This window comes from Sarcophilus harrisii, chromosome 3, assembly GCF_902635505.1.
Source record: "Sarcophilus harrisii chromosome 3, mSarHar1.11, whole genome shotgun sequence".
Lineage (NCBI taxonomy): Eukaryota > Metazoa > Chordata > Mammalia > Dasyuromorphia > Dasyuridae > Sarcophilus > Sarcophilus harrisii.
Window position 1 is genome coordinate 496,055,790 of NC_045428.1, and position 12,099 is coordinate 496,067,888.

Here is a 12,099-nt window from a genome sequence, read left to right on the forward strand (position 1 = left end):
GAAACAAACAAGAGAGAAGTGATCTGCTAAGGGACCCACAGCTGGCAAATGTTAGATCCAAAAGTGTTGACTCCCAGGTCGGTGTTCTATTTACTGAACTGAGTGGCCCAAGGGAAAATCCAGGATGAGAACTCGGGTCTCCCCCCCGTTAAGCTAGTATTTTTTTTTTATGTACTAGCCTAGAAAAATATAACAGTAAGCTCTCCCTGTGGACATGATTCATGCTTCTGGTAGGGGTTGGACTTGACCTCAGGTCCTTTTTGACTCAGCTCCTATGAGTCGATGAAAAGGTATGAAATTCTCTATTCTCCCCCTCTCCATTCCTTCTAGCCTCTAAGAAATCTCTTCAGCTTTGTGGTGTTTCAATAATAGTCAGGGGTAAAGGGCTGTGAGCCAAACAGATACCAGGAAAAAAAATCAACCATCCCAGCAAATACCAAACTGCAACATTCCATTGGGCCAATCAGTTACTCTAAACCTCCAGGCCCTGCCTTAAAATGAATAAAAACAATAACAACAGCAGCTGCAGAAGCAACTGTTCATTTCTTTATTGTACTTTAAGGTTATGCAGGACTTTGCTTTGTAATAATCCTGTGAGAGGAAATAGGAAATTATTCCTATTTTATAGATGAAGAAAGACTCTCAGAGAGATGGCAGTGTTAATTTTTATTCTTCTGAAGTCAGATGATTTATAACTTTTAGAGCTGATGTTCTACAGTATACTGTACTGCTGGTCTCTTCAGTTAGATTTATAACTCTGGAGCTGGAAATGACTTTTGAAATCTTCTAATAAACCCTCTTAATTTTATAGGTAAGATCTATGAAAGTGAAGTAATGTACACCTGAGCAATATGTAAACTCCTTTCTGTTACTGTTCAGTAATTGTAAGAGGTTTATCATCCCTGATTTTTGTAATAATTATTTTGTAAATAATTTTGTAATTAATTATATCTAATTCTTAATTCTAATTCTAGTTATATCTAATTATTAATAAGTCGTTGTTGTATCTAATTTTGAAAAGGATCCTTTGAAGGTCCATCACTATAACAATTTTATAATGTATAAAAATATTGCACCTTAAATATAAGCGTAATATATACAAAGTAGTTTGAAGGAGAAGGTACTAGCATTTGAAGTCATTATGAAAGGCTCCATGTAGAAGATGGTGCTTAACTACATCTTGAAGGAAGAGAGGTACTCTATAAGGCTAAGGAGGGACTTTTCCTAGCCTTGGGGAATGGCCAATTCAAAGGCATGAAGACTAACCATAGAAGCCTTACATATAAAGGAATTTTAAAAAAAAAAGTTAGTTGTAGGCAACAGGGAAGGAACCCATTGATAGAGATTGAAGACTTGAGAGAGAGGATGATTGAAATTGGAATCTGCTGGAAAAACTGAAGGGGATGAAATCAAGTACATGTGTAGAAGAATTTGCTTTGACAATGAAAAGGGCTACTTCTATTTTAAAGTTGGGAGAAAGAAAAGAGTATGAGATGGTGTCAAGGGGTTTTGAGATGAAGAGAATGAATTAAAAATGAGTTTCCTTCCAGTAAAGTTATAGGTAAAGTTCTCAGCTTGGGAGATGGGAAGGTATAAAATGGGCAGGAGGAGGAGGAGGTCTAGGAGATCTTTAGTAGTAAAGATACTTGGAATAGTTTCTGTGAGTAGGAGAAAAGAATCAGATTTAAATCTGAAAGGAACCTCAGAGACCATGTAGTCCAGTGGCATCAAACTCAATAGAAATAGATCCCTATGGGCTGAGTAGAGATGTAGAAAACCACAAATTTACACAATCTATGTTGTACTATATCTTTATTTTCTGAAACATTTCCCATTTACATTTTAATTTGGTTGACCCATACTCAGGAGCTGTACAGGTTACATTTAACTCTCTAGCCATGAGTTTCATATCTGACTGTTGAACCATCTTCTTTCTCCTCTCTCCGATTATAGATGAGTAAACTAAGGCCCAAAGAGACTTTGTTCAGGGCCACACAGGTATTAAGTGGCAAAATCAGGATTTGAATTTGTGTCTTCAGAATCTATTTGCAGTTTTATTTTCTACCATACAACAACTAGAAAAACTTGAGATTCTAGAATACTGTGCTTTGGTTCCTCAAGAATCCATTTCATTGTCTTAATAATTTCTGAAAATCAAGAAAGCCTTAAATTGGAATCGGTATAGTAAGTCCTGAATTGGAAGGCAGGACACATGAATTTCTACTACTGATTAACTGTATGACTTTGGGTTACTTCTCCTTCTGAGTTCAGTTTCTTCTCCAGTTTATCTTTATCTATATATAATATTTTCCTTCCAATAACATGTTAAAATAGTTTTTTAAACTTTTTAAAAAGTGTTTTGGGGGAGTTGTAAAATGTAAAATTGTAAAATGAGCTTGGATTAAATGACTTTAGAGGTCCTCTTGAGTCTTGATTTTTTTTTTTTAAGGCTTATTGCTATTCAAATATTTAAGCCATATTAATGGTTTCTTCTAAAAGCTAGAATCTTTGTTCTTATACTCTGCTGTTTTGAGGTTTCTATCATCTCTTAATATTCTGTGCTACATTTTCCAAGCTTTTTTTCATGTCTGTCTTTATTTTCATATTATACATTCTAAAGCCCTTTCTATCTCTATCTAGTTTTTGTTCTGAGCTTCCTTTTGGTTCTGACATTCTGATATAATTCTGTGATTCTTTGTCTTTTCCCATGGTTTTAAGCCTTGACCCCTTACTCTGTACTCTATGGAAAACAGCTGGTTACCCTCCTTTGTGTAATAATTGGAAGACTTTTTTTTTTTTGGCTTAAATGTTATTTTTATTTTAGATAAATAAATTTTTAAAAGATATTTATTTGAATATAATATAAAAATTCCATATGCTTTTCAACATGTTTACATATATATTTACATAATAAAAATCCACTATTTATTGCCTGTTTTCCAGCAATAAGTTGAATTGTTTCTGCTTATGATTTTTATTCCATTTAGCCAATCATCAGAATATCAGGGACAAACTACATGTAAATCTTACATTTCATCTTCTGCTACCCATTTCTTTCCAATAACATTTAAGCTAAAAAATAGGAACAATCCCTCTCTATTAGGACCTCCCTCTGAACCCATATCTAGGGGAAATGAACCACTTTGGACTAAAACTCACAGTCCTATACTCAATAACTCAATACTCAATAACTATGTTTAATGCTATTGGAAGATACTTATTAAGTTACGTTTAATGCTATTAGAAGACACTTATTAAATTATTCCTCTGCCTTCTTGTTTTTCCTAGGCAATTTTGCCTAGGTTTTTAGGAGTGTTTGTTTTACATATAGTACTATTACTATGGAAAAAGGAAAAGCTGTTGTGTTCAGCCTGAAGGCTTGTCCATCAGGGCACAGAGTTACAAAGGTTCACTTTGAGATCTTCAATGAAATCATATCATGGAATCAAATATTGGAGGATATCGGTATTGGAAGAAAACTCACTGATCATTTAGTCCACTCTTTTTAATTAGATTAATTAATCAGATGAAGAAACTGAGGTCCATGGAAAGGAAGTGAGTGAGTTAGTCACAACGAATTAATGGCTAAACATAGATGAACCATGGCCAATACTCTTAACATTTCACATATGCTAACGAGGAACTCCTGTCCCCAGCACTTGGGCATCCATCATTTGAGTTGTTGAGTCTTCCTCTTTCACCACCTTTTCTTCTTTCTGTTCCTTTCCTTTCCATTCCCATAACCGTCACCTTAGTTCAGATCCTCATCACCTCCAGAAATAATCTTCTAATCATCATGCAGTCTCTCTTCCTTCAGTCTATCCTGCATTGTTTGACAGAATAATCTTCCCAATGCACAGATCTGCCTGTCATTCCCCTTCTTGCCACCCTCTCCTTCCCCAAAAATTTAGTGTTCCCTGGCACCTAAAGGTTCAATTCCAGATTTCTTACCCTGGCATTCAAGTTGCACATTCCTCCCCTGCCTCCCCCCCTCCCCCCATAAATCCCCCTTTCTAGCCTTATCTTCTATTATTTTCCTTCATGTATTTTATAATTCGGCCAAACTGAATCACTTAACATTCCACCAATCCTATCATGCCTTTGATCATTCTGTTCGTTATGTGTGGAATTCCTGTCTCTCATATGTCACCTCCTTCAGGAATATGTCACCTCCTTCAGGAAACTTTTGTTTTTATCTAAGTCAGTAATGATTCTTTTAGTTTCTAGAGTTCTTATAGCCAGATTTTAGTCCATACTTCTTTTATACACTTGTATTATAATGTGTTATAGTTATATATATAGTTGTTTGAATATGTATTTTTATTAAAAACCCCTTTTTTTATTAAAAATCCATGAGTTATTTATTTGCCTTTTTCTTTGTTTGTTAGTGTCACTTATATTTTGTCACCTTCCATTCCATTTTGTCACTGCCCATTCCAGTTTTGTCATTCTTCATTCTAGGGTTATTACCAATTCTTTTGTATAGATGGATAGTAGAATATAGATATATCTATATATGTTTTCCTTCTAATTACAAGTTAAATCAGTTTTTAAAATTTATTTTGTAAATTTATTTTGTAAAGTTTGGGGTTCTAAATGCTATCCTTCTCAAACAATCTGACATTTTGTGTGTGTGTGTGTGTGTGTGTGTGTGTATGTGTGTGTGTGTGTGTGTATATATATATGCAATTATGTAAAACATTTCTATATTAGTAATTCTATATGAAAAGACTCAATTTGGAAAAAAAAAGAATTAAGAAAAAAAGTGGAAAATGGCATATTTCAGTGTGTATTAAGGCAATATCAGTTCTTTCTCTGGAGGTAGATAGTATGCATCATCATTAGTCCTTTGGGATTGTCTTGGACCATTATATTGCTGAGAATACTGAAGTCTTTCACAGTTCTTTATTGTAAAATATTGGTGTTACTGTGTACAACATTCCCTTGGTTATGCTCACTTCACTTTGCTTCAGTTCATGTGAGTCTTTCCAGGTATCTGCCAATTCTTAACATCCAGTTTTCTGAGATTCATTCCAGTCTGTGCTTTCTACCACTTTTTAAACATTTAGTTTTCTGAGGTTCCTTCCAGGTCTTTCTCTCTTTGGGCTTTGTTCCAAGCTCCAAGTTAGAACTTTAGCCCCTCTAGGTCTGTTGTTCAGTAATTATCTCAACTTATATGTTACATTAGCTAGATCACTACTGTGAGCTATGTGGATAGCGGAAACCTCTGTTCCTCTATCAGTCATACCTAATCTGCCTCAGACTCTGATTAAGTTCTTCCTGTTAAACACTCATCCAGTCATTTGGTCCTTAACTCCTCCCTCCAGACTCCATTCTTTTATTGGCATGAAGACATTTATTGGTGCCATGAACTTGAATTGCTTGTGAGAAGTTACTCACATCTCCTGGGGCCTTATTTTGTCCATCTGTCAAATGAGTATAACTGACCACTTCCCTGTTCCTACTGAGCATATAAGGATATTACTTGGATTTTAATGTTTCCTGGAGAAAGGTAACACTAGCCATGTGGAATTTCATGATTTTTACTGTAGAGTGGTCAATGCATAATTAATATTTGAGTATAATTAGTTGTTTATAAATTATTAAAGCTCTCTGGAACTGTGGAGCTATTGGGAAAGTGTGGTCAATCCATCACCTCATTATGCTCCAATTATAATTAGTTTTGAAATCTTGTTAAGGAACATCCATATTTTACCAAGATAGGATAGCATCTCCAGAATTTTGGCTTAAGGCCTAGGATTGCCCATCACTGCCCTTTTGCATTAGTAGTTCATCCTTCTTAATCCTTGGCACATTGACATAGCAAGAGGGATTTAAGGGCATAAAGTTCTATGGAAATATCTTGATTTAGTTTCTTTGTAAAGATCTTTCTGTCCTTTGTTTGGGTTTTGAGTGTTTTCTACTCCCAGTATGGTATAGTAGAAAGGGGGTAGGTTTGGAAACCCCAAATCTGGTTTCTAATCCAAAGAGATACTCATAGGAACAGATGACTCAAGTCTGTTGAATTTAGATTTAATGGGGATCCAAGAGAAGCTACAAAAGTATTGGATGAAGCATCCATAAGTAGACAACAGTTTGGTGTAAAAGATAGGAGATTCCAGTGGATGGCAAGCTCAGTTATGAGTCAACAGTGTGTCACAGTATATACAAAAAAAGTCACATGAGTTTAGGCTTAAGTCTCTAGAGTAAGGGAGATGATTGTCTTGGTTTCTTTCATCAAGTCTAAACTTAGAACTTATGAAGAATATCTTCTACAGTATCTTTTTTTTTTGCCTTTAAATTTTTAAAAAATTGATTTTGAACTTAAAGACACAAAAACACAAAGAACATTTCCTTGTACACAACACCTTAAGGAAACGTTCAATCCTTTTTATCCTTTGCTTGAAGGTAGCTACTAATTGCTAGCATTTAAGGACTTTACAACTATTATCTCATTTGAATCTTGCAACAATACTGTGAGGTAGGTGCTATTATGATTTTCCTTTTACATTTGAGGAAAATGGGAAGAGTAGGTTATGTGACTTGCCCAGGTCACACTGCCAGGAAGTGTCAGTTTGGAGCTAGATTTAAACCCATCTTCCTGACTCCAGGCTCTTCACTGCATCATCTAGTTGCCTCTAGTGCAGGGAATTCACCCCTTCTTTTCATTTTATAAGGCAGTTAGGGTTGAATGCTAGTAATGTCAAGTGTTTGAAACTGGATTTAAGCTCAGATATTCCTGACTCCATAGCCTGTGCTGTCTCCAGCACCACCAGTTATCCCAGCCCCTCTTGAAGGAGGCAGCCCATGCCTTGGATAATTCTGTTCATTAGGAAGTTCTTCCCCGCCCTGAGTTAAGTTCACAATATTTCTTAGACAATAATCTGGAGTTTTTTCATGGTGATGGCTGGTTTATAGAATAGTCCGATCCTGTAGCTGTTATTGAGTATTTCTTACATCCCTATTTGGGATCTAGGGCAGAATCCCCAGATGGAGGGAGAAAGCACCTTGCTGAAGCTCACATATGCTTGTTCACATGCACACGTGTGCAATGAGGTAGCATTGGGAATAAATCCCACATTTTCTGACTCTCTGACCTGGTCTCCAAGCACTTTTGAATTCCTAGCAAGGAGTCGGCTAAAAGTGATTTAGAAAAGTAAGACAAGACTAGTCGGGTGAAAAGTGTACAGTATTTGGAATAAGAAGACCTAGAATTGCAATCTGACTCAGCCAGTAACTTTGTCCTTGATGAGCAAGTTCTATCAGCTCTGAGACTTAGATTGCCAAACGGACATCACGTCTGCCTTCCTAGGCTATGCAAAAAGCCAGTAAAGGACTAGTTGGGAAGTACTTAGTAAGAATAAGTTACGGTATAAATGGGAGAATTTTCTGTTCTTATGAGGCTGGAGCTAGGCCTGGAATAAGTCATAATTTGCATTTCTATAATGCTAGAAGATATTAAAAACTCTTTGCATACCTTATTCCATCTGAACCTCACAACTCTTTGAGGTAGGTACAGGTACTAAAGATAATATCCCTATTTTGTAGATGAGGATACAGATTCTCAAGGATGTAAAATGGGTTTAATCCATGTTCACACAGCTAGAAGTCATTGGTGGTGGAATTCAAACTTAGATCTTCCTAACCAAGTCTAGTCCAGTGCTTGGCTCAGTGCCTAATAATCTTTGCTGACTGATTGATTGACTGTATTAATTCACTATTTTATGCTGTCTGGAAAAATGGGTGCAGATATAAATGTTTTAGTCATGTCTGAGTCATGATCTCCCCCCCCCCCCTTTTTTTTTAAATAGTCACAAGGGCCTTTTATTGTCATGAAAAGACTCACTGGTTAATCAAAGTGATTAAGAAGTGGGCTGTAAGTGAAGAAGATATTTAAAGGTCAGAGGGAAGAAGATGAGGGGAAGTTAGGGCAGGATCTAGAAAGTTAGGAAGAAGTACATGTCCTTTTTGAGGGTTTCTTGGCAAAGATATTGGAATAGTTTGCCATTTCTTTCTCCAGCTCATTTTATAAATAAGGAAATTGAGGCAATCAGGGGGGAATGATTTTTCCAGGGTCCCATAACTAATCCTTTTCTGAGGCTGCATTTGAACTCAGGTTCTCATGACCACAGGTCTGGTGCTCTATCATCTGTGCAACCATGGTGTTTATGTTTTTAGTCTTTGTTGTTTCAAAATATTGAGGTTAAGTTTTGTTTCTTCCTCCCTTTGTTCCTCTTTTCCCTGCCTCCCATTGTAGTAGCGGTTCCTTGTGAAGATGTCCAATAACGGTGTGGACATCCAGGACAAGCCTCCGGCCCCTCCAATGAGAAACACCAGCACTATGATTGGAGCTGGCGGGAAAGACGCTGGGACCCTGAACCATGGCTCCAAACCTTTGCCTCCAAACCCTGAGGAGAAGAAGAAAAAAGACCGATTTTATCGCGCCATCTTACCAGGCGATAAGAGTATGTGCACCATTTTGTTCCTTTCTCTTCCTTTCTAGGTTGTTTGCTTTCTAGAGAGCAATTTCATTTAGAGACCAGATCCAGAGTTCCATTTCAGCCACTAGCTCAATGTTAAAATTGCAATAAAATCAGTTAGTTCACAAACATTTATTAAGTGCCTAGTTTGTGCCCAGTACTGGGCTACGCGATGGCGATACAAAGACAAAAGTGAAAATCCTTTCCTTCAAGGGATTTGCTTGCTACTGGGGGAGACATGTGTGTGTGTGTGTGTATATATATATATATATATATATATATATATATTCAGTAGATCATAGAAACAATAGGGACCCCCAAAAGTCTATTGAGTAGGTGACAAAGTAAAACTTGTGGTTAAAAAGAATCAGTTTTTAATTGAATGGAGATTAAATCAGAGTGGGAACAGACATGAGAAAATAGAATCAATTAGGAGGTCATTGTAATTTGGGTGAGAGGTAATAAATTGGGTCTGAACTGGCATGGATGGAGAAAAGAATGTATTCAGGAGATGTGGTGCTAGAAATGGCAAGACTTGGTAAGTAATTGGGTATATAAGGTAAAGGAGTGCAAACTTGAGGTTAATTTTGAAGTTGGGGTCTTAAAGAGATTAGAAGGATGATGGTTCTAAATTCAGAGAAGAGGTGTCTTTGTTTATTTGAAATGTCCAATAGGCTGTTGCTGATATGAAATTGTAGCTCAGGAAAAACATGAAACTTGATATATAGATTTTGCAATAATTAACATATAGGTGATGATGAAATCCATGCGAGCCAATGACATCACCATGTGGGAGAGTATCTAGAGAAAAGAAGCTCTAGGAAAGAGTTTTGAAGAAAGGAGCTTGACATGGAAGAGAAGTGGGCAGAGAAGACTGAGAACTGATCAACCATGTTAGAGGAAAAACAGGAGAGAAGAATGTTACCAAAATCCAGAAAAGAGAGACTATTCAAGAAGGAAGGATGATCCAGGGGCAGTTAGGCGGCAAAGTGGATAGAGCATCAGCCCTGAAGTCAGGAGCACCAGAGTCCAGATCCAGTCCCAGACATTTGCTAGCTGTGACGCTGGCAAGTCACTTAACCCCAATTGCCTCACAAATAGAAGAAGAGAGGGTAATTAATAGTTTTATACTTGTGGGAAAGCCAAGAAGGATAAAGACTGAAAAAAAGGCCATCAGATCATCGGTAACTTTGGGGAAAGCAGTTTCATTTGAGTAATGAGGTTGGACAGCAAATTGCAGAGTGCTCAGAAATGAATGAGAGGAGAGTAAGATTAGGAAGTAGAAAACTTTCTAGAATTTTATTTACTGAGAAAGGAAGGAAAGATGCAGGTGCTTAAGGAGATAATAGCATCTTGTGAAGATTTATTTTTTTTTTTTAAGATGGAAGACAGTTGAGCATGTTTGCAGGCATCAGAGAAGGAACCAGTAGATTAGGGAAAGGATTGGAGGTTTAAGAGAGGAGGGATGGTTGAGGAAAAGGTCATTTATTGGAGAAAATGGGACCAAAGGCGCATTTAGAGGGGTTGATTTTGTGGAGAAAGGCCACAAAGGTTGATTTTTGTGGAGAAATGTGCCTCAGTTTTCTGATCTGTAAAGTGGTTGGACTCAGTGAAGTGTTAACATCCTTTCTGTGATTCTATGATCTTTGCACATTTTTAAGTCCAGGGTACATCTGCATCTTTTGTTCATTTGCAGCTGAGTGATGGTATCCTGAGCACCATCCCCTATTCTTAGATTGCCATTTCTAAAGGCTCAAAGCACACAGCTAGGAAGAAGAAATTACCAGAAAATTTTGGACCTACTCATGGCCACTAGATAGTAAAGATTTTCTATTCGACATCATGAACAAGTTTCTATACCAAACTTTAACTGTGGAAGAAAGAAAACTGTTCTGGAATGAGAGGTGATGGGTTCAAATTCAGTTCTGCTCATCACAATATCTATATCACTGGGTCTCGGTTTTTGCCTCTATAATTTGCAAAGGATTGACCTCATGAGACAAAGATTTTTAACAGAATTTTATATTTCATTATGTATTTTTTTTTAAATTTTGAGTTCCTAATTCTCTCTCATGCGCTCTCACTGAGAAAGCAAGCAGTATATCAATTATCATGTGAAATCATACAAAATGTATTTCTACATTGGCTATCCTTTAAAAGAAAAGTCAGAAAAATAAAGTGAGAAAATTATATTTCATTTGTATTCAGTTCGTCAGTTCTTTCTCTGGAGGTGGGATAGCATTTTCATTATGAGCCCTTTGGAATTATCTTGGGTTGTTTCATTGATCAGAGTAGCTAGTTGGTCATCATAAGAACATTGCTATTATTGTGCATGACAATGTCCCAATTCTTCTTACTTCACTTTACATTAGTTCTTATAGGTCTTGCCATGTTTTTCTGCCATTTTGTTAACTTTTTTTTTAATAAAAACATTTCATTAAGTATATTTCAATATAATTTTCTTTGCAATCCTATGTTTTTATTTTGTGCAACATAAGACATGTTTCTGAGAAAGTATCCATATGGTTCACTTGTCTGACAGATGGAGTTCAGGACCCCGCCCCCCCAAAAGGTCAAGAATTTCTAGCCCAGATAGTTTTAAAGGTTCCTTCCAGTTCCAAAATGTAGAATCCTAAAATCTTTGGAAATATAATTCTTAGACATTTTTAAATGAGAAAGATTTCCCATTGGCAGCTTGCTTGTATGTTAATAACTAATCATAAATAGCATATAAGTCAACTATTTTTATTGATAATGAGCCAATCACTTGGTATGTGTGGAACTAGTACTATGTACTAGATACTGTGGGGAATACAAAAAACGTAGAATTGTTTTTAAGCATTAATCTATTTTTTTAAAGCATCAATCTATGATAATCATGATTTTAGATTTTAGAACATTTACTCATAACCATATGTGGGTTTTTTTCCATCTTTCTTTTTGACTAGGATTGTATTTTTGTTAATATAAGAAGCTTCTGGTGAGAAACATTTTCTACCAGTGTAGATTGGCATTTTCTCTTCAACCTATAGGGAAGGGGAAGAAGAAAATAAGCATTTACGTTGGACCTACTGTGTGCAGGCAAAGTATTAAGCACCTTACAAGTCTATTCTCAGTTTGTCCTCACAACCACTCTGAAAGGTGCTGTTTTCTTGTTATTCAGTTGTTTTGGCTATGTTCAACTCTTCATGACCCCATTTGGAGTTTTCTCGCCAGAGATACTAGAGTGGTTTGCTATTTCCTTGTCCAGCTCATTTTCCAGGTGAGGAAACTGAGGCAAACAGGACTAAGTGACTTTCTCATTGTTAGCCACTGTCTGAGGCTGTATTTGAACTCAGATTCTCCTGTACCACTGAGAGTTTTCAGGGCTACTGAGCAGTCAGTTTGCTCACACTTGCATAGTCGGTCTGTAGCAGAGACAGGGCAGGTCTTGGAAGCCAGCTCTCTATTCACTTCAACACAAATGACTCTCAATGTGTGTGGCATTTTATGCAATTTATTATTTCCCCATTTCACAGATGTGGAAACAGACTAAAAAATTCTTTGACTTGACATTCATAAATGATGCAACTAATGCTTGAACTCAGGTGTTCTGAAGTCAGTGTTCTCTTCATTGTAC

The 12,099-nt window shown here is 36.6% G+C and overlaps 1 protein-coding gene across 3 annotated transcripts in view; it reads left to right on the forward strand.

Moving 5' to 3' along the window:
* The window catches only part of PAK1 (p21 (RAC1) activated kinase 1), a 203,297-nt gene that overhangs the window by 107,249 nt on the left and 83,949 nt on the right, over positions 1-12,099 (forward strand). For all 3 annotated transcript variants that reach the window (XM_031961338.1, XM_031961337.1, XM_012545318.3), the window contains exon 2: positions 8,258-8,465. In XM_031961338.1, coding sequence (XP_031817198.1) covers positions 8,276-8,465 — 190 coding nt within the window. In that variant the 5' untranslated portion in view covers positions 8,258-8,275. The remainder of the gene's footprint in view (positions 1-8,257; positions 8,466-12,099) is intronic.